This window comes from Lycium barbarum, chromosome 3 (assembly GCF_019175385.1).
Source record: "Lycium barbarum isolate Lr01 chromosome 3, ASM1917538v2, whole genome shotgun sequence".
In the NCBI taxonomy this organism is placed as follows: domain Eukaryota; kingdom Viridiplantae; phylum Streptophyta; class Magnoliopsida; order Solanales; family Solanaceae; genus Lycium; species Lycium barbarum.
Genome location: NC_083339.1, coordinates 145280314 through 145307939, shown reverse-complemented (window position 1 = coordinate 145307939; position 27626 = coordinate 145280314). Strand labels below are relative to the sequence as shown.

The window sequence follows — 27626 nt, the reverse complement described above, 5'->3', positions numbered from 1 at the left end:
GTTTAATTATTATGCAGTCTTTCCCAGCTCAAATATGTTACATCTAATCTTGCCTCTTTTATCGGCACAATAAGAAAAGAGAAGTTCACAGGAAAAAGAAATCATTACACACAATCTCGAGATAGTTATTTGTCCTGAAGCTTTTTTAGAGAAAATTAGAAGAAAAGGTTCATATAAAGATCCACCTCGACCAACGTTCTAATTTTCAGTCTAGCCACTCAAGTATAGGTAAAAAGCAGTTTCAGAAAAAAAAAATATTAGAAACCACTTCTACCAGTCCATTAATTCTAAAACTGAGTCACAAATATCATCCGCCATATGAGTACCATTTTCTCTGAATACTATTGCAAAATTTCTTTCACATAGAACAGCATTTATACATAATAAAAGAAATCGGAGAACTAAATGAAAAAAAATACAACACGCCCTATAAATCATCTTTTTCCTATGCCGATGGAATGAAGGACCCATACTTAAGTCTTCCGAGAGCTCACACTTCAAATCTGAAAGTTGTTGAAAATGATTTGCGCCAAGCTACAAACTCTTTCCTGGTATTTGACCCGACCCCTGGCAAGACGAGTGCGCTACTACCATCTTCATGACAAAACAATAATCAGATCAAATCAGGGTTGGAGAACCAGTCTAGAAGCAACAAGAACCCCTTTTAGACCTCCAAATTTCCTCTATAACCACCCTATTAGTGTCAGTGTATACTCTAGAAGCTCGATACAGTTCCACTCAGCTTCTCCAGCACTCTTCCAGAGAGATTACTTCAGCTCGAAGTGTACAATTAGATGTGTAGATCCTTAAGCGCGTTTAGTTTCTCTAATCTCCCGTTTGATGAAACAGAAGAATCTTCACCAGCATTTAAGCCTACAGCTCCATTTGCAGGGGATTTTTGTATCTGATTGTTAGCTGAACTTGTAGCAGCTGAGCTTTTAATACCTCCAAAGTAAGTCGAGCATGGAAAGTACTCAGCACAACGAACTTTCAATCCTACAACAATGTCTCAAAAACATCACCACCCATAGAATCACCAAATATCATTTAAGATAGGCTGTCAATGATGTATTTAACAAAAAGTATCAGCTCATACATAACATAGACAAAATAACATAATCCAGCAGCCACCCAAATCAACAGAAACGGATACATGAAAAGGAAAAAAAAAAAAGACTACAATACCAGAACCTCAACTACAGGCCAAGGAAAGACTTAAGATGTACAAAATGAAAAACTAGAGAAGGATGTGCAATAGTAAATAACTTACTGGATGCAGCATCATGGTCAACCAGAGTTATCTCGAGGAGTTTGTGAACTGTAATGCAGTCTTCCAGTTTCCACGACCTGACATTTCCTTGTCCTCCGTCTCTAATTTGGAGAAAAAGTAAAAAATATGAATTGATGTCTTGCTAACAGGCATATACAACGAAATACTATTAGATATGTGATGATAATATAAATTAATGTGATGAAAACAGGGTCATACATAGAAACGAGATCATTAACCGAGTCTTCAATTAACTTGACAGCCTCAGCCTTCTTGTTTGGTTCCAGAACATATAGCAACTCAGCCACAGCAGCCCTATGCATCAATGATTCTGCAAACACCATGCAACGAGAATTCATGTTTACACCAAGACTGAGAATGGAGTAATGATGTAAAACAGGTGTATAAACTAATAAAAGTACATGACTGTCAGACACTGACCTCTATGTTTTTCAAGAAAAGTGTTGTTTGCCTCAATGAGAGACTTGCCATGCAACTGGCTGAAAAGGTCAATTGGAAACATACAGAAACCTTAGTATAACAACAAGATCAATAACATCATACAATAACAAGATCCACAATCCCAAACCAGTTGGGTTCAGTTATATGAATTCTCAAACTAGTGTTAGTACTATAACTGGTAGCGTATCAACACTGATAACACTAAAACATAAGATACATAGAGAAAGAAAAAATGCATTCAAGATAACCTAAAGGCAGGTCGCTCTGCTTCCAAGACACCCCAGATGAGCTTTTCAGTATCGGTTACTGGAGTAGGCAAGGAGTCAACTTTATGGAAGAACTTTATCTGCAAGAGATCATAGTCCATACGAGAAAGAAGAAAATATGAATACTTCGAGAAATAAAGCATGACGTGTTTTTAAAACAATAATCAATGAAATTCTTGATGCCATAAAAAGCATACCAAACACAGATGTGATTTTGGATCATTTGCATCCAACCGCATTAAATGCTTGATTGCCTGGAAAAGGACAAATATCAAAGTGATTGTTTGTCAATATTCCTCAAAACAACTACTACTATAGCTACATCTCAATCTCAAACAAGGTGCAGGTCAACCAAACAAAGCCTCAATAACCTTTCCGTTACATCTTGGCCCATTTCATTCTTTTTTTTGGTAAAGTAATAAAATTCATTAGTAAAACATCAAGAAGATGCAAGGTTACAGATGGGAAAAGCTGGCAGGCTTGGCAAAACCTGTAGAACAATCTAAAGATATCCTATCTCTACTGAACTAGAGAAAAGGAGCTGATAAAATCTAGAAAGTTACCCACATTGTTTACAGGGGCAAAAAAATGCCAACTAAAAAGACTAACTAAACACCTAGACTTTAGAGAGCAAATAGGAGTTGAGATTCCTTCAAAGCATCTGTTGTTTCTCTCCTTCCATAGGGTCCAAAAAATTACTGCTGGGATCATTCTCCAAATTCTTTTAATGGATTTGTCAACTCTCCAGAGTATCCAGCTAGCATATGCATCTTTGATGTTGAAGGGCATTACCCATTGTAGACCAAGCATAGAGTAGAAGAAAAACCAGAGGCTAGCTGCTGCAGGGCAGTGCAAAAATAGATGGTTGACACTTTCATTGGTCTGCTTGCACATGGTACACATGTTAACAACTATTACACCTCTCCTTCTAAGATTGTCTTGTGTTAGGCATGCTTCCTTCAGTGCAGTCCAAGTGAAGCAAGTAACTCTGAGAGGCTGTCTGGTTCTCCATACAAGCTTCCAAGGCCAAACCTCTAAAAGGCTATTTTGAGAGCACCAGTTGTTGTAACATTCCTTCACAGTGAAAATCTTTTCCTTAGAATTGCCCCAGAGTATTCTGTCTTGAAAATCTGCCACCAAAGTACTTTGTCCCAAACTTTCTAATAGAGAAAGAAAATCATCAACTTCCCAATCCTGTAAGTTTCTCCTTAAAATTGGCGTCCAACAGTTGTTAACTCTATATTGAGCTAATGTTGCTTCTTTGTTAGAAGCTATCAGAAATAGTGAGGGAAATAAATCTTTTACTAAAGTGTCCCCAAGCCATTTGTCCTGCCAAAATCTGATCTTGAGCCCATTTCCAGCCTTGAATGAGACAGCCTGGAAGAATTCCTCTTGGAGACTACTGATGTGTTTCCATACTCCAACACCATGTGGTTCATTGCTTTTCTTTGCAGTCCAGTGGTCTTGAATACCATATTTAGCTTTGATGATTTCCTTCCAGTACCCTGCCTCATTTTGACCATATCTCCAAAGCCACTTCATGAGTAGGCTGTTGTTATGAAACTTAAGATTTCTAATCCCCAGCCCCCCTTGGCCTTTGGGTTGAATAACTGATTGCCATTTGACCAAAGAGAATTTATGAGTAACACTGTTACCTTCCCATAGGAATTTCCTTTTAAGCCTGTCAATTTGCTTTAGAACTGAGGTTGGCATAGGGAAGAGTGACATAAAGTAAGTGGGAATGCTGTCTAGGACACTTTTGATGAGGGTGAGCCTGCCACCCAATGAGAGATATTGCATCTTCCAAGTGGCTAGTCTTTTCTCCATTCTTTCAATGACCCCACTCCATATCCCAGATGATTTGAATTTAGCACCCAAAGGAAGTCCAAATTGGTGGTGGGAAAGGAGCCTGTTTTGCAGCTAAGAATATCAGCAAGAGCTTCTAGGTTGGTCACTTCATTCACTGGATATATAGTGCTCTTACGCATGTTGATATGAAGTCCAGAGATGGCCTCAAAGATCATGAGGGTAGTGTTGAGATTAGAGACCTGCTGACAATCAGCTCCACAAAATATAAGGGTGTCATCTGCATAGAGTAGATGAGAGACTGAGACTGAGGTGGAAGGATTTCTGCCCACTTGGAACCCTTGAATCCACTGAAGTTCTTTGGCCTTTGCTAACAGCTGAGATAATCCTTCCATCGCAATGATAAAGAGGAAAGGGGACAATGGATCCCCCTGCCTGAGTCCCTTTTGAGAAGAGAAAAACCCAACTGGACTTCTGTTCACCAGAATTGAAAACTTCACTGTCGAAATACAGAAATAAATCCACCTTATCCACCTTTCCCCGAAACCCATTTGCTTCAAAATGTTGACTAAATAAGCCCAGTTAAGCTGATCAAAAGCTTTCTCAATATCTAATTTGCATAGGATCCCAGTCTCACCACTTTTAATTTTCCAGTCTAGCACTTCATTGGCAATCATAGATGCATCAGTGATCTGTCTATTCTTCAGAAAAGCACTCTGTTGTCCAGAAACTAAGGAATCCACCACTTTTCCGAGCCTCTTAGCTAAAATTTTGGCCAGCAATTTGTAGACACTGCCTATAAGACTTATAGGCCTATAATCTCTAAGCTCTGCGGCCCCTTTCTTCTTTGGGATAAGAGCAATGAAAGAGGCATTGCATGATCTCACCATTTGGCAGTTCTGATGAAAGAAATTAAAAGCTGCTAGCAGGTCTGCTTTGATGAAGTTCCATGATTTTTGAAAGAAAGCCATAGTGAAACCATCAGGGCCTGGAGCTTTGTCAGGGGCACAAGTCATGAGAGCTTCTAAAATCTCCATTTCGGTGAAAGGAAGTTCAAGGTCCTCTTTATCCACTGTGTTGAGACTTGACAGACCTTCAAAGACAGCTGAGGGTCTCCAAGATTCAGTTTCTTTGTAAATTTGTTGATAGTACTCCAGAATACCATCCTTGATCCTTCCTTTGTCTTCAATTACTTCATCCCCTATTTTGAGTCTGTCAATGGTATTGCCCTTTCTATGAGAGTTGGCCATTCTTTGGAAAAACTTTGTATTCTTATCCCCCTCTTTCAACCATAAACATCTTGATTTTTGTCTCCATGAGATCTCTTCAGCGGTTGCTATTTGCTGAATTTCAAGTTTGAGATTCAATGTCTGACCTTTCTCTTCTGTAGAGAGAGCTCTGAGCTCAGCTAACTGGTCCAGCTTCCAAAGTTCTTTGAGTGCCTTGTTCCTTTGAGTCTCGATTGTTCCATAGACCTCCCTATTCCATTTAGTAATGTCTTTCTTGAGATTCCTTAGTTTCTGCATTAGCACAAAGTCTGGGGTGCCTAATACAGTGTAAGAAATCCACCATCCTTCTATCATGTCCATGAAACCCTCAGCTTGAAGCCACATGTTTTCAAATTTGAAATAAGAAGGTGTGGTCTCCCAATCTCCACTTTCCAGGATAATTGGTTTATGATCAGAAAAAACTCTAGGCAAGGGGTACTGTTTGATAGTATTGAACATCTCGCTCCATTCTGTTGAGATAAGGAACCTGTCAATTCTAGAGGCTTGGAGAGACTCCTCCCCTCTTGACCAGGTAAATTGTGCTCCCTGAAGTGGAGGGTCAATCAAATCCAGGTCTAGAATAGTGTTGGAGAAGCCCAGCATCGCCCTTTCATTCTAACACTTAAATTCGTGGAATTAGGAATACTTTTAAACATCCTGACACTAGCATACAATCCCTGACCAAACTAATAAAACTCATATCAAATACCAGACCTGGAAAAAAAGTACCAACAATGATTAACCTTAGTTCTTGATATCTCCTATGAACATATTTGCTTCCATGCTTTCATTATGTTCTATGTAAGTCTTTTGAGAAAGCTATCCTCCATACGATTAGAGGTCTACCTCATTCTTTTAACATCTTTAATGACAGTGCATTTAAGGATCTATATAGAACATGACCCAACTATTTTAGGTGACATTCTCTTATCTTTTTTCTTGTGTACCACAGCAGAGAAGGAAGACTAGAATTCATGGATCCAGCTAAACCAAGGGGGAAAGACAAGGAAGCATAGTAATCTCAAGCTGCTAACTAGATGCGTGGCCACTACTATGTCACAAAGATGGAAATTGGCAGAATCTTCGGCTGAGAGAATAAATTTTCATTATATAGGATATTACCTGCAAGGCAAGCAAGATCTTATGCTTCCTCATGTTTACTTCAAAGGACAGCAAATGCGTATCCAAGCAATTTGATGAGTGCTTAAGGAGAAGCTTGAGGTACTTTGAAGCTTCTGCCAGAGGATCTTCAATCTGAAAGGTTTAGTGACAAGATAATACTCTTATCAGAATCACAAAATATTAAGTGGCCGAAATTAACAAAACTTTGTTGTTCCCATTTTACTGGACATATTTGCATTTTTTTCGAGCGTTCCAAATGTTTGACACGATATCCAGAGTAACAGATATTGATCACTCAAAAATAAATTTGAAATGGTAACAGTATATTAAAACATTTGCACAAAGGAAGTGCTGGAATCGATATTTAAAGATTACAAAAAGCAAAAAATATCACCTGCTCAGCTCACAGGGATTCTATGACATCATGATTGATTCATCTACATATTTTTTTGTTACACCCAAAATGACATAACAAAATTAAATTCATCTTACTTCTGTATTGAGCTACTTATATCTTCAAAACATCTTACATGGATACTTCATATTCCATCCAAATTCAAATCCAAAGTGCAACAACATAACCCAGCATAATTAACTCCATAAAAAGATAATGGAATTTTCATTTAAAAAAAAGATTATTTAATAGTTCCTCCACTACTCTAAAGTCATACCCGATATTGTGCAAAAAATTGATGGATACTTCATACTTCATACCTAAAAGATGTGACAGATGGCAGAAAAGGAATACCTGAATCAATTTTTCACCATGTGGGTCAGGATCTACAGGCTTCACATGGCGCTTTCCAGATTTAGCAACACTAGTTGCATTGGATTCCTCAATCTTAACTTCTGCTTCCTAAAAACAGTTCAGAAGATTAAGGCACCTGTCCTAAGTTAATATTTTCAAAGAACAAAAAGAAGCAAATTAGAGTACTTTCTTAGCTCGTGCTTCGGCCTTCCTCAGTTTTTGCTTTAATTTCTTTTTCTGAGAAGGGGCCAACTTGGACATGGCATCATCCTCTTCAGATGCTGACTTCAAAGGAGAATCATACAGCTTCAGATAGCATCTGATGTACAGGCAAAACAAAGCATATTAAAAATAAAAAGTTTCAGCAAAGCAATTCTCAGTAAGCGTGCAGGTAATCAAACGGGAAAGCTAGAATAGTATAAGCAGAAGTCTTCTATTGTTCTACTTAACAGGAAAGTTCACTCATGATGCAAAATACCACCACAGAGTTGAGAGCAACCAAAAATTTGAAGATTGAGCAAGTCAATAATCAGTACCTGATAGCACCACAAGCTGCTTTGCGAAAATAAGCATATGAATGAAGCCGATCTTGAAACTTCAACATTTCCACGTAGGCCCGAAGAGTCATTTTCCTTAGGCAGTAGGAGTGAAAATCAAATTGATCCTCTGTAATATCCGCGTAATGCTTCTCCACCGCCAGAAATTTCTTTAAGGCCCTTCCCAGCTCACCTTGGCGAAGATAACTTTCCCCTGATGCTAGTTCATACCTTTCATATATTAAATTAAACAAGAAGAGTAAGATCCTCACACACAGAACTGCAGATCATGATCAGGCTCCAAGAAGAGACTTACCACATGCACTGCATATCGTAAAGGTTATTGTGCTGCTCCCCATCTTTGGTGAATAGTACAGCAGTCTTCTCAGCCAATGCGACCTTCAGTCATATGTCCAGCACAAAGTAATTGGAAGACAAATTAGGAGACAAGGTAATTCATAAGAATTGACAACTACAAGAGAAAATACAGTCAAGTAAAAGAGAGAACGCATAACAAAGATTTCCACCTGATCTGCCTGAAGCATACGCTTAACACATTCGCTATTAACATATCGATCTGCAAGATCCATACACCTAGCTTCATCAGCAAGTGCAGCAGCTGCTGCCAAGTCACCAGCATGCTTTAGTATGCGGCTCTGTTTTGAACAGAAAACAAGAAAAGGTATTCAAGCGTAAATACATGAGGCAAAAGCAATGATTTACTAAACAAATCTTAAGTTACTCCAGGTACCAAAATCCTGGAACATTCATAGAATTTGAGTGGAAAGAAGGAAGTTGCAAATTTTGTCTCTGGTTAATATGTCAAAAGAACTAGTCTCAGTATCAGATAGGCTTCTTGTCAATGTGAACGTTGCAAGGTCAATTTTTGGCTTTTCTTGTAATAAAGAATGTTAATTACAAAGGCAATGGAGGATCAGAAAATATGCAAGAGTATGACAATTACCAAAAAGGCGGGGACAAACAAAGACACACAATTTATCATGTGTTATAATATCTATTATATTCATTGATGGTAAACAGAAGGCCTAACTTTGGATCAAACAAAAAAAGGGAAGATGAAAGTGAGTTCGAAATCGTAGCAGATTCTCAAAGAGTTCAGTGCCAAAACTAACATTAAAAGGAAAATTTTGAAATACAACCAAAGCCCATACTTGGGTTGAAATGGATTTTTTATAAGGGAGAGGTTACTTTGTAGCAAAGCTAGAGCTTTGACAAATGAGTTGTGTTTTGCTATTTCATTTTTTGGTGTAAAGATATGAAATAACCAAAAAAAAAACATTTTGCAGATGATCATACAGACCCAACTTCAAGCACATAACATCACAAACAGCAAGCAATAAAACAGCAATTCGGAAATCCAGCAATCATCTTAAGAGTCAAAATTAGCTCTCAGACGTAAATTTGATGCTCTACCGACTACATAAGAAATGGATAACTATCATTCATGTGTCCTTTCCCTATTCCTACATTTAGTAACAGGTTTTGGTGTTATTGGATAGGGCATGAAGGTTACCGATCTTCAACATATCAATCAGCCAACTATACCACGATTCCAAACTAGTTGAGGTCACTGTAAGAATCCTCTATTTCGATTCCAATTTACCATAGCCCATATTCGTGTATAAAAACAATTTGCCTTTAGGTGCTTTCTAAAACTAGACGTTTTCTAAATCTCACAACCTATCCTTACACTAACATACCATCTCTAACCAAACCAAAAAGAGACCCGCCAAACACTGGTGGTAAACTGGTAATCCATGTGTAACAACTACTAAATATTAATCCCAAGTCCCAACCAGAGCCTGTACGAATCATTTGGTGTCCAAGTCAGCTTGTGCACACCTCGACCATTCTACCAGACATATTCTATCTCCCACCAGCACAATTATTGGGCAACTCTTCCCACCAAGGATTAGGCAAATGGGAATGATTCACCTAGCGTTTTTTGTCTCTGCTGGGATTGAACCTCGTTCTCCAAGGTTTTCACTAACGTCATTGATGATCAAGCCACAACCTTGTAGGGATGGCAATTGGAGCAGGGCAGGGCGGGGCAGGGCAGGGATTTCTCTTAATGGGGCGGGGCAGGGGAACATTTAAATGGGGCAGGGCAGGGCAAAATTTATTTTTTGCAAAAAGTTGATGGGGCAGGGCAGGGGGCAGGTCAATATCTGGGTCGGGTTAAAAAAAGATGACCCTGTTACAAAGACAGCCTTTCCTTCTCTGCTCTTGCTTTTCAAAGTCACACTATGGCTGTGGCTCTCTTCAATTTGTGCCGGATGTTTCACTCAAACAACAATATAAATTCAGAAGAACTTTACATTATATATAATTAGAAAATGATGGTCAGTAAATTAATGACATGCATTTGCTTGTGGGAAAACATAATGATTTACTCTTGATCAAGAAGTGGTGTTAGAGATTTTTGAAAGAAATTTATTCTTCACTGTCAAGTATCCAGATTAAAAAGCTTTCTCCAAAAGTTGTCCAAATAGTGTCTTAAAAATGATAACAAATCATTTAAAACTTAAAAGTATTGTACTTGGGTAAAGGTGTAAATTAGATACAATTTTCCCAACGTTATGTTATATGTAACTTGCACAAACTAACATGTCAGTATTATTTTTCTCTTAGTAATATGCAAGTATACAATCAGTCAGAGAAGAATTAAGGTTAGGGGTTTCATGGACCAATTACAAGATGTTAATATTGAAACTCTGCATCTACATGGGAATATAAAAATGGGAAAAAAATTATTTAGAATACTACAGAATAAAGAATAAAAAAATGATGTAAAAACATAAACGGGGCGGGGCAGGGCTTAGCAGGGCAGGGCAGATATTTTGAAAAATGCTAAACGGGGCAGGGCAGGGCGGGTCAAAATCTTAGCAGGTCAAGGCTTGCCCTGCCCTAACCTGCCCTATTGCCATCCCTACAACCTTGGGTGCAAAATTAAAAGGGTCACTTGGTTCAATTGTAAAATAATGGGAAAGAGACTAGATAGGCGACCTTTCATTTAAAGAATCTTGACCGAGACTCTAAAAGTAACTTCTAGAAACAACAATCAATGTTACCAAACGGTAAAGTCAAAAGGATACAAAAGTAACAAAATAGAAAAATGATAATAAGTCAATATACCTTGACAGAATATAAATCTATTACAGTTGGAGTGTGCTCAATTGCCTCGTCAATTTTAGTAAGAGCAATGTCACTTTGTCCGCGTCTATCATAGTGCTGCAGGAACATAGCTTTTCAGCAATTTGGAGGGTGATAAGGAAACACAGAAAGGTTTGACTAATAGGACATGTGAGCAAACCTGAGCCAAATAAAATAAAGTCCACATAAGTGTTGAGGGGGGTTCCTTTTCCGCACTGCACTTAAAGCATACGGTTAAATCTGTAAGTATATAACCAAAATAAACATAGAAAAGCCTACAGAGACCCTAAAGAATTACTATAGGCATTGAACACAGCAAGCACAAAGTACATTTACACATTAACAAAGGCAAATACTGTCCCAATTGAGTTGATTTTAATTGAGTTCTCAACTGCATCTGGCTAATTATTATGGCTTTGAGATAACTCAATAACCGTCACTCCAAGTTAGATGGTTACACTGTATTTATCTAAAGTTGATAGATAATAGCAGTCAGTACTCAGTAGTGTCTTCGAGAATCCTGAATAGAACAACACAGCATCTGCAGGAGGATTTATTAAGTTTGACTAGCAAAGGCAATGCATCCACAAAGTATTTGAAGCTAAAAGCATTTCAATGAGTGTTGTAGTTCACTTTATTTTTATAAAATCCAGATGTCACCTACTGTTTTTAAGAAAAAGGGAGTGCTCAGATGCGCAACTATATCATGTGATGTTTCGAAAACTGTGGAGACCCTACAGCACATGACCATATGTCACTAACTTTTAACATCTTGTTTGCTCTTTCACACACTCAATATAACATACATTTATAAAGGTTACCAAGACAAAGGAAAATAAGTTCTGCTAAAATAGGCTCCAGTAAAGAATTGGGAACTGGTATAACCATCAAGAACGCTGTAATCTCAAAATTGTATTTAAATATCTTTTTGTTCGGTTCAAAGATAGAATTTCTTCAGAAACACCCCTATCCTGCCAAATTTGCATAACACTGAATTAGTTATCACAGGAACCTCTTCAAAACAGGTCTAATCTTGACTCAAAAATACTCATCAGAGACTGTCAAGTGTCAAGCCCTCAAGGTGGTCTTCAGAAAGGCTGAGATAGTGCAAAATGGACAGCATAAAGACTAGTCAAGCTTCTTATTGACATGAAACGTGACTAAGAATAACACGTGAAAAGGAAATTCAGTTCAGGTAGAAGCAGTTCAATAAGATCAGTACAGCAATTTAGTTAATCCTTCGGTGGAATCAAGAAACATGTCATAGTGCAACATAGACCAAAATTGGGCAAACGTATACCTCCCAGGGTATCCACCAGTGTTCTTAAGTGATTGTTCAAGCTTCAAAACCAATTCCCCTAGAATATCTGCCTGTAAGATATTAAGAAACCAGAAATCAATCGAAAGATAAGCAGGATTACAATAATCATGCAATACTCTTTTATGTTGCACATCAAGTAGCATCTGCACTAACCTTGCCAGGATGATCATATAGCGGATAAAGATCAGAAAACAAAGAAGGAACTCCCTACATATGCATCAGTAAAAGAAATATCAGCTCAGCTCTAAGACCAAGGAAACCAAACGGGGTGCAAGAGTAAATACTTTTGTCAGAAGAGGTCGAATATAATTCTCTGCAGCTTCACGAAACTTGTCATCTCGGAGAAAATCAAGTGGAATTCTCTGCAAAAGAACATGGAAAAAGGAAATAGAAGAATAAGACAAGAGAAACAAATAAACAAAGAAAATTTATTATGCATACTGAAAAATTATGTTTAATAAAGAAAATTTAATCACTTTTCCTACATCAAAAAAGTAAGATCACAAGTTTTCCACAACCAAACAAAGAGAACATTTTTGGCTACTACACCACAAGAACTCCATTTTTTAAGATAACAGAGAAATCCTCGAGGCCAGTGGCGCACCATTCGGAATTCAGTAGGCAATGAGCCCAATACTCTACCCTTCTCCGCTTAAATACCCCACTTTTGTGCACAAAGGTTTGAACCCGTGATGCGCGCCTACCCACACATCACGTACTGCACACTTACCACTAGACAAAAAAACCCGAGCCACTACACAAGAACTCCATTTACAGCTCACAGTCACAAAGATTATGAAAGGTCTAGATTGAGAATAAAATGCCATTTTTATCAAACAAAGGAGTAGACTAACAATAAATGTATACATGCAAGTCATGAAAGTTACAAGACACTCTGATACATTCTATTGGCAATACGGACAAGTATATGGACAGCAAAACGGAGGGACAGTATGGGACTTGAATTCAGGAGAAATTTACCAGATGGGAGGTAAAAGAACTACAGAGACTGATGGATGTGGTATATTACAGAATAACATCACCTAATTGAAACAGGCATATGGAAGTGGAAAGAAAGGGGAACAGATTATTCTCAGTTATGTCCTTCTACAGCAGGCTATTAAAGAGGAAGGATTCTGGATTTCATAGTCTACAGTGACGTCCTTCTACAACAGGCTATTGAAGAGGGAGGGTTCTGGATTTCAATACCTATCAGTTTGGATGTCGAGGGGGGCAGAGGAAGGGATTTTTTTCTTTACACAGTTGGCAGCTAGGGAGGCAACATTGATGGCGGAGAATTTGGGGGAAAGGAAAAATTCTTAGCTGTGCCGTTAAGACCTGAACCAACTTACTAGTGCACTACAAGATGGCGAGTCAGTTAAGGTGGACAGTCCTGCATTTGTTTGGAGTACAATTGGCAACGCCTGAGACAGGCCAGGGGATGAGGCATAGCTGGGCATTAACGAGAAAAAGAGGATAATGCAGAGCGTGGATTGTAACCCCATAAGCACTTATGTGGGTGCTTTGAAGAGAAAGGAACAGAAAGAACTTGAAGGGAAATTATTGCCAGGGAAGAGATTGGCAACCATTGCCATGAAACTGAAGCATCTTCCGCCGTCTTCATATCATACAAGAGAACTGAAGTCCTCCATCTCCACAGTGAAATGTAGAGCTGGAGCACAAGCACTGGGTCTTTTTCTCTTCTAAAATATATAAGCACCCCGACTTCAAGGAATATAACATTAGAAAGTGAGGAACCATGTAACAAACGTAGAACTAAAACCTCCAAAGATCACCAAGTTGAAAATTCTTCACCAAGAACATCACCTTGTCGTAAGTTCTTTGATTGTGTGTGACATAAACTATATGTTATAGCCAAAATGTTTATATCCTACATTTCATGAACTATTCAGAGAAACGTAATGCTTAGGACATAAAACAAAATACTGACGCAGCAACATTAGAATATTCAAAAAACGTTACTGGTTAACATTGAACAATGTGTCATCAATCATGTTGAGAAACAACGAAAAAAGTGCCATAGAGGGTACCATCAATGGAGATCATTAAGGCAGGACAAAGTGAATTACCTTTACAGCAGATGATCTACTATACTGATGACCAAGTACTCTGTACAAACTTTCTAGTCTATCAATTTCATCAGCGGTATATTGCCCCTTTTCAGAATACAGTCCCAAACATCTTTGTAAACCCTCATAGTATCTGAAAGTTACACAGAACATATCACGGGAATAGTTACTTCTTCAGTTTAGAGTAAAGGCAAGGTAAAGGTCATGTTGTTCCAGAAAAGAAAAAAGTCTAGCAACATAAGAAGCAAAAATGCATGCCTGCCATTATTACAAACCAGCACAAAATACCCGAGTTTGGTGTTCGAGATGAGGGAAATGAAGAGAATCAATGTAAAACTAAAAGAAGGATTTCATAAGGGAATCCAATTTAATATTGATTCCTCTCTTTAACTCAACAGACTAATACAAACCAAACAGGCAACAACAAAAATTTCAAACTAGCTTCCCCTTTCTCGTGCTTACCTTGTACCCGACACATACAAGGTATGATGATTCATTTTAAACATTAGATACCAGGAAATACCCATATCCCACCTCATGAAAGTTCCTATTCATTGCCAACACCCTTAAAGGATGCTCCACAAGAAGTCTTACTTGTAGTATGGAGACAGAGAAATAGGAGAGTTTTTTGGGATAGAGAAAGACTTGTACAATTGAGGTAGCCTCTTAACCCTCGTTTCTTTTTGGTGCACCAGTGAGGTTCCAACTTGTATAGAAGTTTGGGTGTCTTTTTTGGAGATCATTTGTTTTTGTAGGTTCTCTACTTTTTGGTACCACTTGCATACAAAAATTCTCCCTATCTTTAATAAAATCATTTAACTAATAAGAAAAGGAAGAACACTTACCCTGGACCTTGAATCATGAGGTGAATAAATACCTTTTTTAGGTTATTTTGCTTAATTTGGCCCACTTTGCAAACACAGAAAACCCAGATATTACAAAAGAATGACTAATTAAGAAGTTTGGCAGACCACATAGTTGCATATGTGTAATTCTTTTTCAAAAGAAGAAATTGACGAACCTGATTTCTGCTTAAAGGAAAGAGAACAACAGAGAAGCCCTCGAAAACAGAAGGGACTAAAGAAACACATAACAAAACAAAGCCAAAGATTTTGATAGGAAACAACTAAAGACAAAAGCTACATATTTATCACTAATCAGTTTCTTTCTGATGTTCCAACACAGTGTACCAAACAGCAGAGACCTGAATTTAAATTCCATTTTCTACTTAGCATATCTATTGGGAAAAAATGCCTCAGGAGAACAACTCCAAATAGTAATCTAGTAACAAACACCTGATTTTGAAAGGAAAGATTTACACAAATAGAAATGATGTGCTTACAGTCTCACCTGATGACAGTGATTTTATTAGATGAAGGCATCCACCATCCGTTACAGCAAAGTTCAAAAACAAACAAACTAGATAATTATGTACCTGTAATTGTCAGGATTCATGGTGAGAAGCACTCTGAACAACTTTTCACCTTCCTCGAGGCGGCCAAGCTTCAAAAGAAGCAAGACTTCTTGCTCCCTATAGTCCAATTTGTCAACCTAAGGTGGCATAATATAATCAATAAACATTCCTAAATTGAAGGAAAAAAAATCAAGGGACTAAATTATATGCACATACCATCTTTGACTCCTTCTTGTGTAATTCTTCAAGGGCCCTCTCAGGAAAGCCACTTTCCTCCAACAAGGAGATCTGAAACAGTCACAAGCACGTGACACAGGAGTTACAGAAGTAAACAACATCATCCTAAGAGGCAAATAAAATCTAAAAGCTCCATAATCAACAATGCCAGCAAACACAATCAAGCTAGTACAAGAAATTCTCCCCCATGAGAAAAAAAAAACTCATCTATATTAAATCGTTAGCTAGGGAAACCAGTGATTAAAGAAGCAAAATGTTTTCACATAACTCATGATCATCCAAAATTTTCTATCAAGATATAAAGCAACTTAAGTATTCTGCCTGACTATAATACAATGCTGCAGCTATCCTAGGCAGCACCTTCAGGTTATCCCGGACTCATTTTATTGACAGTAGATCAGTAAATAATTCCAGCTTGAAAAACTACTCTCCTACTACATTTAATTACTGAAAAGAGAAAAATGCTAATAAATGCAATTATGGGAAGCTTCAAGCCTGAACGTGCAAAACCTAGCAGCACCAAGCTAAGGCAGATAGGTACTTGCACAAGTGTCTCTGCTGCTACCGAACAGAGTCCCCAGATTAAGATAAAATCTTAAACAAAAGTAAAACCCTATTCCTAGCAGCAACTGTTACCTTGTACAGGAGCATCTCCCCATGTTCGCAGCGTTCATTCTCTGGGGGATAGTCATCATCAAGAGTCCCCTCATATGCCTCGAGGATATCAACAGCTTTTGATCCACTAACAAATAACAAATGGAACTACCTCAACATGCACGGATTAGATAATATAACTGAATGATATCGAATGTCAAGGGCACAAATATTTGTGAAATAAATGGTTAAAGCAGCAACAACAAGATGGAGCACCATTAGCACCATGCATCAAACTACTTAAACAACTTAGTGATTCAGGCCAAGGAAACCCACTAAAGACAACAAGAAAGAAAATGATGAACTTCCTCTAAGACACTACAAACTATAAGTTCTGAAGATGCAATACATTCATTCCAGTAGCTATATCAGACTTCAATTGTTATGACGACTTTTGATTTCTTTTCTAGTTAATTTTATTGCTTTTCAACAACATAGGAATCCATGCCAATAGTGGTAAGAAAGATTCAAACGGTACAACATACCAAGTGATAAAACGTCTGCGGCATCTTCATGCTTCAATTAGCTAAGAGTCATTTTCTTTTTCCTACTGACGCAAATTAGCTAAATGCTGAACAGGACTTAATATCAACTAAGCCACTTAAGCAACGTAATTGTTGTCCACGCATAAACTCAAACGAGGTGTTATTAGTGGACTCAAACAAGAGAAAATGAAATTAAACTAGCAAAGGAACTAAGAGGAATCAGATCAACTGCAAATTTCCTGGTTTGTAGATAGGGAAAAGGAGCGTCTTTTTTTTTTTTTTTGATGACATGAGAACCCGCAGCCGCTACCCTTCGGGTGCGCACAGGGTAAACCCAGCTCCTGTGCAATAGCTCGCAAACCACACAGGAGAGGTAACCCGCACTAGGCAAGCCCGGTGCGACGAGCTTGACCCAGAAGGAAAAACCCCCTGCTGTCATAGGCAGGGGGTTTCGAACTTGAGACCTCCATTATGAAAGCCCCATGCTCAACCAACTGAGCCACCCTTGCGGGTAAAAGGAGCGTCATTTTTGTAGAGTCAAATGTCTTCAAAATTTATATTTTTGGTATAGGAAGAGCATTGTAAAAGAATGGATATTGGACTTGGACTCTATCGTGTGATGAAGCAAATCCGCATTTTGCAGGTTTTTGCTACCTCCTTGCGACTGATTAGTAGAAAAGAGAAGCTGCAAATTTTCAATCAAACGGTTTTAGGTGTTGATATTATTCCCCAACATGGATGTTCAACATCAGGAAAAGCACACAATGCAGCAGTCCTCAAATGCGTCATCAAAACAAAGTCACCAGGAAGGAAAAACACATCAACGACGACATACCAAGGAAGGAAAAAACACATCTAAATTATAATACTCGTAGTAGCTATTTCTACCATACTAGAAGCAAGGCATACTTTGAGTTTAAATGATGAGCAACGGCAAAGCCAATCCAATTCATACGATGATTTGGTTTTAGAGTGAGCAATTGTTGTCTTGTTTCAACAAAACCTTCCAAGTCACGCATTTGTGCCTATAAAAAATAAATCAAGGCATAAATTGGACAGAGCAGGATAGATGAACTTAACAATGAATGAGAAAAGGTAGTCAGCATGACAGAAGCATTATGCTAGCGCTGTTACTGTGATAAGCTCTTAGTTATAACTCTAATAAAACTTTGAAAGGTTGAGGATCAATCAAGAAGCCCTTCCCCTCACTAAATTAGATATGCAAAGATAAGATCAAGTAACCAGAGCAAGTCATTACGCACATATTAAAACAATATGCAGTCCGTATGGGCCAGAGTTCGCACATCTACAAGTTTCTGGAAAATCAACAGCTCCATGTGATAAGCATCGTCTTAAGAACCCAACTAAAGAAGATGACCAGACTACAGATATGCCACATCAAAGAGCACACAAAATGAATCGCTGAAATGCTATTAACATAATAAGTACATGTCAAAAGTCAAATTGCAATTGGATTAACAAGAGAAGGCATGGAATGTCAACACTGTGTAAGACTCCAGAGATAGCACTTGGATCAATGAAAATAGGCATAAAATACCAACGGTGTGTAATTCCAGAAATATATTTGTCACAAGCCAAATCACAATCAATGTGCTTCCAAGGTATTGTCAGCTTGAACATGAAACTAAGTATCAACAGAAAAATAATGGCAAAATCATAACTATATATGATGAACTTCTAGCCTGCCCTTTTCTAATACAATAACATATTGAATCTGCCTACTATACTACCTGTGGAGTTAAGAACTCCTTAAGGGACATTTTTGGGAAGAACATAAGCACGTAAAACACTAGAAAACACGTTAATGAGGCTTTAGGTTTGACGAGCCCCCCAGGGGGGGGGGGGGGGGGGGAGATAAATTGAAGTGCACAAATGGTCAGAAAGAAAGAAAAAAGAACAAAAACTGAAACATTTGTTACTAAGAAGAGTCCACACCTGTAGAAGGGATAGGTCTCGCAATATCTCAATATTGTCAGGATCAATCCTGAGGGCATTTCGATAGCACTTAATTGCTTCTCGGTACTCTCTATCAGACCGGTATAGGAGACCATAAACATGCCAACAAACATGGCTCTTAAGGTCATTCTGCAAAGAGAGAGTACAATTAGTTCCAATACATCGCAAATAAGAATCCAACCTAAAGCATTAGGAGCTTTCAATTCCAAAATGCAAAAAACAAAAAAGGAAGGGGGGGGGGGATGGAAAACTGCACCTTCAATCCAAGCCGGACAAGTTCGTATGCTTCTGACTTTCGGTCCATACAATTCAATGTTAATCCTTTCATGGACAATGTTTCTGGTAAGTAAACAATAGCATCAGCATCCGTAGAAAAAATGGCAATCATCTTATTGATAGCCCATGCATCAGGCTACTGCATCATCAAAAGCCATGTTTTTTTGGTTTGGTTTTTTATACAGTTAACATTTCTATTATGAACAAAGAAATTCACCAATAGTGTACTTCAGTAGTAATTACAAATAGTAGTCACAAAAGCAAAACCTGCCACCTATTCCTTCATATGCTATCTAAAATCTTAGCTATATCCTCTGCCTCCTGAAGGAGTTCATGAATACACCAAAATAGAAAAACACTAGACAGTTCATTTTTAACCTCTGGAAAGTGATACTTATTATTTTCAAAACATCTATGATTCTTCTCCTTCCTTATTGTCCACCAGATGCAGGCTGGGACGATCTTCCAGCTCTCCCTGTGTCCCAACTCTGTCCCAGCAAGCTAGAACTTCAACTGTACTCCTTGGCATTGTCCATCTTAGACCCTTCAAATTAAGAAAAATCTGTCATAGTTGTTCTGCCACTTTACAGTGTAAGAAAAGATGATTAATCGTCTCTGCTTCAGTTTCACAAAAAAAACCTCTGGAACATAGTTGAAGACCCCTCTTCATCACATTGTCTTGAGTTAAAACAGCCTGTCTAGCCACTAACCAAGTGAAACATGCCAATTGCCACCTTTTAAGGAATCTTAACTTTCGAAATCAAATTTCAAGGCCAGCATAGGCTGATTTGACAGAGAATATCCCCTTCTTTTCCTTCAACTAAACTAGACTGTCCACACTAGTGGAAAAATCTTTGAACTGCTCAATAGTGTTGTAAAATCCTGTCAACCTTTCCACCTCCCAGTCATTGAGCAATCTCCTACAACTGAGATTCCAACCAAAATTATCCCTAACTTCCAAAATAGTTGCCATCTTCTGTTGGTTCAAATTGTAAAACTCAGGGAACAAATGCTTCAAAGAGTATTGACCAACCCAAACATCATGCCAGAAATATGTTTTCCCTTCATTTCCTACTCTAATCTTGTGAGTTATGCCAACTTTTGGGCCACAAATTCCTGATGGATCTCCACAAGCCAACACCATAAGGACTCTCCATTTCCTTGGTAATCCATTGATCTTCCATCCCATATTTAGGCAGAATAGTTTCTTTCCACAAAAACTGTTCCTCTGATGCAAATCTCCAGAGCCATTTCAGTAAAAGGCTCTGGTTGTGAATTTTTCTAAGTTACTCGGACTCTTCGAAAGTGTTGCCGTACCCGTGTCGGATCCTCCAAAAATACACTACTTTTGAAGGATCCGACACGCACCCGACGACATTGTAGGAGAGTCCGAGTAACTTAATTTTCAGGTTCATAACTCCCATTCCACCTCTTTGCTGGAAATGACAATTTCCCAGTCCACTAAATGAATCTTCTTTGTCTCACAATTGCCTTGCCATAGAAAATTTCTTCGGATGGTATCCAGCTTTTTAATAATCTCCCCTGGAATTGGAAATAGATACATTATATATGTTGGCAAGGCATCTAATACATTGTTAATTAGAGTCAATCTATCTCCCAGTGATAGATATAGACTCTTCCAATTAACAAGCTTCTCCAAAATAGTATTCCAGATGTTCATAGATTTATTCTTAGGACCCAGGGGCATTACAAGATATGTAGTAGGTAACTCTCCAATTTTGCCACCCAAAATATTTGCTAAACTGTTGATATCAGCAACTTCATTAACAGGATAAACAAAACTCATACCCCCAATTGTCATGGAGTCCAGAAATGGCTTCATATAGAATAAAGATAATTCTCAGGTACTTTAATTGCTCACTCTCTGCATCACAAAAGACAAAGGGTATCACCAGAATATTGGAGGCGGGAAATTGATAATCCTAGAATGGCTCCAGCATTTCTCGAAACCCCTGATTCGGTAATTTGCTTGAGTTGTTTTCAACATATCACAGAATCCTCCCATTGCCAAAATAAAGAGAAAAGGGGATAGAGGGTCCCATGTCTCAGTCCTCTCTCACAAGAAAAGAAGCCAGAAGGTGAGCCATTGATTAAGATTGAGAACTTAACTGTGCTGGTACAGAACTGAATCCACTTAACCCACTTGCTTCCAAAGTCCAGAACCCATCAACTCCAAATTCTTCCATAGGTAATCCCAGTTAAGGTGACCATAAGCCTTTTCTATATCTAACTTGCAAACAATCCCAGGAACCTTAGATATCTTCCTCACATCCGCACATTCATTTGCAATCAAGATAGCATCCATGATCCGCCTTCCTTTAATGAATGCCATTTGCTGAGCATCCACTAGTTTGGATATTACTTTCTTAAGTCTTTCTGTCAGTAGTTTGGAGATGATTTTGTAAATTAGTGTTATCAAGGCGAAATGTGCAATTAAAATGTGGGCCTTAGTTTAAAAAAATGCAATGAAGCAAAAAATAGAAATTTTATATATATGTAATGTCAGGGAATGAGTAACAACTTCATTCATCGGGGTAAAGTTTGTGTACACCCCATCCTCCCCATACCCCATTCATAGGATTATACCGAGTATGTTGTTGTTGTTTTTAAATTTTTTTGGTACCGTTCTATTCAACATACAACTTCTTGGCGACGGGGCACATGCCTTAATATCTTGCCTACACTGAATCACGTCCTAAGTTAGCGGAATCGCCTATCCTGAGCTTGTCTCAAATTTAGCACTTAAGCGCACCTGAAATGAGCTTTTGACAACACTAAATAATATCAGGATAGAAAAACTATATTATGGCTTTGATATGGTCTTTAGGGTTTTATGGGAGACAGGAATGGCATTGGAGAGCGAACCTGGAACGAACTATTAAGATCAAGGGTCTGTGAGTTGGTACAGTGCCGAAAGAGTTTCAATTTATTACTCCTAAAATGATGATGGTTAAGATATGGTTGTCACCAATCTGGTGTAAAACCTAAGGGCTTTCCCAACTAAGTTGAAGGTGAAGTCCTCGAGTTCGATGTTTGATCCACAAACGTGGAAAACATACCAAAGTTGTCCACATCGTAGCTGGTGGTGCAGCTATCTACAGCTCCAAGAACATTGGCAGTGGCGACCGTTGCGGTGAGGGATACTGCAGTAAGGTGGAAGATACTGTGGTGGGGATACATCGGTGAAGGTAGTAGATAAGGAGGAAGCAATGAATACAGTTTGACGGTGATCGATCTGGTGATTGTGATGGTTGATATGGCAATGGTGGAGGTAATTAATACGGTGGTGATGTTGACAGCAGTAGCTATACTGATGGAGGTGGGTATCGCGATGGAGGATGAGGGTCAAGTGTGGTGTTGCTGGCATTTATTAATGCTTGCTTAAAGTGTGAGGATAAAGGTGTATGTTCACATTTTGCACCGTTTTTATGCTTTTTACCTTTTAGCAAGTCATTTCATTTCGAACTGACAAAGTGGTGAGCCATTTATGCTTTTGACTGATCATTGCATGTGCGCATTTTCCTTTCTCAAGTATGATCAGGAGGTTGCCTATTCTCATTTTGCCTTTTAGTAGCAGCAGTTATGGTTTAGTAGTTCAGCTTGAAGTTTTTGGAAACTGGTGCTCCTATAACTTCTCGAATGAAAGCAGTTTAAACCACATATTCAAAAGATCGAAGGATAAAAGGCCAGATGGCATGCATACTGCCTATAGCTCTCTTAGAGTATCCACCGTTCATCGCTTTACTGATTACTAAGTTCCCAAGAAGCAATCAAGCATGTTAAGGAGTGTTCTTAGATTTGGTTTATTGATAATTTCTCCTGTTTTACTGGGCAGTTTTCCTCATTCGGCGGTAGCAGAGCCAGGACATTATACAAGGGGATTAAAAATGTTACACTTGAGATATGAACATGCGAGTAATTCTTGAACCTCCTTTACCAATTTTACTAGAATTTTTCCTCATGTCAAAGAGATTTAACAGCTTATATATAACCCAAAAAAAAAAAAAAACTAATCTTTCCCTAATTTCACAGTATAATTTTTACTGAAGGGGGTTTAATTGAACCCCCTTTCTCCAAGATAGCTCTACCCTTGCATTCGTGGATACTATTTTATCTTGGACATGCTCGGACCTATTTAAGGCGTAAGCAGCAGCACAGTGACAACACATTGTAGTTCATGTCAGCATCTACAATACCAATTTTATCGGATGTCCCAGAAAAGACAACTTCATCTATGACTGAGACTGAACCAAACCAGACTAGGCCCAAACACACCTAAATAATCAGCATATGTGTGTTTCTCCATCTTCATATCATTGAGAAACAAAAAGGAGAGTACATCACACCAACTAGAAATAATCAAATAAACATGCCACAAGTTTAGGACTTTTAACTTTGGCATCAAACAAACTTGTTGCTTCTCAGATGTAAACTCATGTCCTACTGCCTTCTGGCATATACCACTGAGAGAACAAGCTAGATGCTTTGAATGGGTGAAGCTAGTTAAGATTTGAATCTGACAATCTAACATGGTAGAAATGGCTTTAGAGTAGAAAGTCACCATGCATATTTTTTTTTGGTAAAGAGAAAGTCACCATGCATATAGATGTTTCAAAGAATTTAAATTGAACAAACTGACGTGTATGTTCAACGGAACCGTGAAAAGGAACAACATATTTTTTTTTTAACTTTCATTCTGGATATGCCGCAATAGAATTGGGTTTACCTCCATGATTAGGAAATTTCTTGAGAATCGTATCAGCAGCTTTTAGTCCTTTCTTATACTGCTTAGCCTCGTAAGATTTCTGCAGGAATTGAGGAATAGGTTATCAAATTAACCATGTTTTCAACAACCAACAATACAAGAAATGGAATAAAGATAAAGTCAGACCATCTCTTCATATCAAGTCATGGGTAGTCAGAATGAGGAAATACACTCGCAATAAATAACTCAATTGTCACATGCAGTTATCTAAGCAATGTTAATATTAGTCAGATAACTATATGTCAATCCTACTAAAATAAATCAACATATTTTGGCCCCATGGCCCACATGCTACGAAAGAAAAAGTTGTTTTTTTACGTACGTCAAGGGACTCCTGCCATTTTACCAAAAAAATATACTTCAATGGTTCAAAAGGCTAAATTGAAGCCTAAACGGGACAACTATCAGTGGCATCATCAATTGCCTCAAATGTTAAAAAATAATGGAATTCAAAATGAAGTCTAAGGAAGTGTTATTGCCAGCCTGTAATCGCAATCTTCTCCACTCACATGATCAGATAACATAAAGTGTCTCCCTTAACAAAGAGCCAAAAAGGAAAAAGAGAATGCTAACCAACTAACTCAAAACTAATACAAACACTATCACTTGTATCGACGAGTAGAGGAGTAAAAAGCACTTGCATTACTTCGAAAAAACTATGGAAATCATTTATTGATAATAAGATTATTCAGTCGGCGCCAATTTTTACACTCATCAAAACATACTCTTGATATGGAAAATGTAATAAATACTGTATGCTGTTCATCCAAACAAATACATTGCCCGAATGAATCATTATCTCTCCACCGCTAAAGGACCTTGAAAAGACACCAACTTTAGCTCAAAATCCGCAAAAGCTAAGTGAGGATTACACTAACATCCAAATCAGACATTCAATTTTTAAGCTTCAATCATCTTATAAAATCAGTGAAGTAATTGACATGAATTCCATGGTTAAATTAATAAAAATTACCTACCGAATAAAATTAGATGCGACCAATAAAATTCAATTGAAAACAATTCACTGTAAAGCAGCGATTGAAGTAGAAGATAATATTGAAGACTTACAACGATGAGTTTGAAGAGCTTGACCTCCTTAGGAGGAAGCGAAGCCCCCATTGTTGAGAATAAAGTGAAAGATTGTTAGATTGGAAGTGAAAAGTGTGAGGGCTTTGTTTGTGTTTAAGTGCTGCAATACAGAAATAAGAAAAAGGAGACCATAAAGGAAGTGGCTTTTATCTGCTTCAACCCTACTCTGAAGTAAGGAATTAGGCAAGTAGAAGTGTTCGACATGGGAAGCTCCGCAGGGGTCTTTCGGTAATGCCTTTGAACTAGAGTGTCATCCGACACCACTTTTCATTAAATGTACATATGTTTTTTGTTTTTGTTTTTTTTTGAAAAAATAAATTAACATATGTTGGCCCCATGGCCCACATGCTAAGAAAGAAAAAGTTTTTTTTTTTTACGTACGTCAAGGGACTCCTGCCTCTTTACAATATATATACACACTTGAATGGTGCAAAAGGCTTTATTGAAGCCTGAAGGGGACAACTATCAGTGGCATCATCAATTGCCTCAAATGTTAAAAAATAATGGAATTCAAAATGAAGTCTAAGGAAGTGTTATTGCCAGCCTGTAATCGCAATCTTCTCCACTCACATGATCAGATAAAATAAAGAGCTGCCCTTAACAAAGACCCAAAAAGGAAAAAAAAAAAAAAAACTCACTCAAAACTAATACAAACACTATCACTTGTATCGACGACTAGAGGAGTAAAAAGCACTTGCATTACTTCGAAAAAATAATGGAAATCATTTATTGATTTTAAGGTTATTCAGTCGGCACCATTTTACACTCATCAAAACATATGCTTGATATGGAAACTGTAACAAATACTGTATGATGTTCATCCAAACAAATATTTTGACCGAATGAATCATTATCTCTCCATCGCTAAAGGATCTTGAAAACTCACCAACTTTAGTTCAAATTCCGCAAAAGCTAAGGGAGGATTACAGTAACATCCAAATCAGACATCCAATTTGAATGCTTCAATCATCTTACAAAGTCAGTGAAGTAAATGGCATGAATTCCATGGTTAAATTAATAAAAATTACCTAACTGAATAAAATTAGATTCGAGCAATTGAATAGAAAATAGAATTGAATACTAGTTTCAGTGTAATAAATAGTGTATGCCGAAAGAACCATGATCTCGAAAAGTCACCAGCTTTAGTACAAATATGCAAAGCTAAGTGAGGATTACAGTAACACTGAAATCAGGCATCCAATTCGAATACCTCAATCATCTTAAAAAGTCAGTGAAGTAATTGACATGAATTCTAGGGTTAAATTATCAATCATTAATGGATAACGTGATATGTGAACAATAAAAATAAACTGAAAACAATTCACAGTAAAGCATGGAAATGGAAAATGTAATAAATAGTTTATACTGCTCCATCCAAACAGGTATTTTGACAGAAGGAATCATTATCTCTCCACTGCTAAAGGATCTTGAAAAGTCACCAGCTTTAGTTCAAATCCGCAATGCTAAGTGAGGATTACAGTAACAATTCAAATCAGACATCCAATTCGAATGATTCAATCATCTTATAAAGTCAGTAAAGTAAACTAAAAAGAATTACCTAAGTAAGGATTCGAAAATTTGAAAAGTCACCAGCTTTAGTTCAAATTCACAAAGCTATGTGAGGATTACAGTAGCATCCTCCAATTTGAATGGTTTCAATCATCTTATAAAGTCAGTGAAGTAGTTAACATGAATTCTAGGATTAAAATTAACAAGAATTAACTATAAATGAATAAAATTAGATGCGACCAATAAAATTCAACTGCAAACAATTCACTGTAAAGCATTCAAATCAGACATCCAATTCGACTGCTTCAAGCATCTTGTAAAGTCAATGAAGTAATTGGCACGAATTCTAGGGTTAAATTAACAATAATGAAAAGAAAAAAAAAGAGACATGCAACGAATAAAAATCAAGTGAGAATAATGGAGTGTAAAGCAGCGATTGAAGTAGAAGATAATATTATTGAAGACTTACAACGATGAGTTTGAAGAGGTTGGCCTCCTTAGGAGGAAGCGAAGCCCCCATTGTTGCAGATAATGATTGTTAGATTTGAAAGTGTTGAGGGCTTTGTTTGTTTGTGTTTAAGGGCTGCTGCGATATTAGAGAAATAAGAAACAAGAGAGCATAGAGAGGAGAAGTGGCTTTTATCTGCTTCTTCAACCCTACTATCTCACGAGTAAGGAATTAGGCAAGTACAAGTGCTCCAGATGGGAAGCACCGCATGGGTCTTTCCGTAATTTCATGCTCGCATTAAATTCTTGGTAAATTTACATGAACCGTTTGGATATTATTATTACTAATAATAATAGTAATAGTAATTTTTTACACTATGTGATTAATGGTTTAGTTATTTTTTTAAGATAAGTTTTTCCAAAACGTGCTTTTTCAAGTGGTTTTTTCTTTTTTTGACTCATAAAATTTAACTTTTTCTCAAGTGAAATTTATGTCCAATCAGAAGCTTCAAATTGTGAATCCACTTTTTCCAATTTCACTTAATTCACAACCAGACACCTGCTAAAATAAATATATTAAATCTCTTTCATAAGATATATGGCTTAAAGTTGTTATGAGATTAAATTTTATTTCCTTGAGCACAACTCCTCCAATTAGCAAATCTTCTTCATGGTTGTGATTTGTGTCG

The 27626-nt window shown here is 37.6% G+C and overlaps 1 protein-coding gene across 2 annotated transcripts; it reads right to left on the bottom strand.

The window, feature by feature from the left end:
* Positions 1–255: 255 nt before the first annotated feature.
* On the bottom strand, positions 256–27157 carry LOC132633350 (N-terminal acetyltransferase A complex auxiliary subunit NAA15-like). 2 transcript variants are annotated; one of them, XM_060349696.1, is made up of 26 exons: positions 26960–27157; positions 23854–23932; positions 19087–19169; positions 18810–18959; positions 17763–17878; positions 16351–16456; positions 15694–15765; positions 15499–15614; positions 14064–14196; positions 12258–12335; positions 12127–12180; positions 11953–12023; positions 10813–10867; positions 10635–10730; positions 8006–8134; positions 7795–7877; positions 7479–7709; positions 7129–7261; positions 6943–7050; positions 6195–6326; positions 2196–2252; positions 1981–2078; positions 1712–1770; positions 1490–1601; positions 1271–1371; positions 256–996 (listed from the first exon to the last, which is right to left on the bottom strand). In XM_060349696.1, exons 1-26 carry the CDS (start codon positions 27008–27010, stop codon positions 791–793), a joined length of 2709 nt encoding a protein of 902 aa, XP_060205679.1. In that variant the 5' UTR covers positions 27011–27157; the 3' UTR covers positions 256–790. The 2 variants fall into 2 exon arrangements, with proteins under 2 accessions (XP_060205679.1, XP_060205680.1); XM_060349697.1 differs by lacking the exon at positions 26960–27157 and adding an exon at positions 24961–25114.
* Between the last annotated feature and the right edge of the window lie 469 nt (positions 27158–27626).

Bases quoted from the DNA above. Each gene is read 5' to 3' on its own strand.
- LOC132633350 (XM_060349696.1), bottom strand. From the start codon at position 27,010: ATGGGGGCTTCGCTTCCTCCTAAGGAGGCCAACCTCTTCAAACTCATC. The intron at 6,327-6,942 runs GTATTCCTTTTC...TAAACCTTTCAG, and splicing joins ATGGTGAAAAATTGATTCAG to ATTGAAGATCCTCTGGCAGA. The intron at 1,602-1,711 runs GTCAGTGTCTGA...TGGTGTTTGCAG, and splicing joins TTTTCTTGAAAAACATAGAG to AATCATTGATGCATAGGGCT.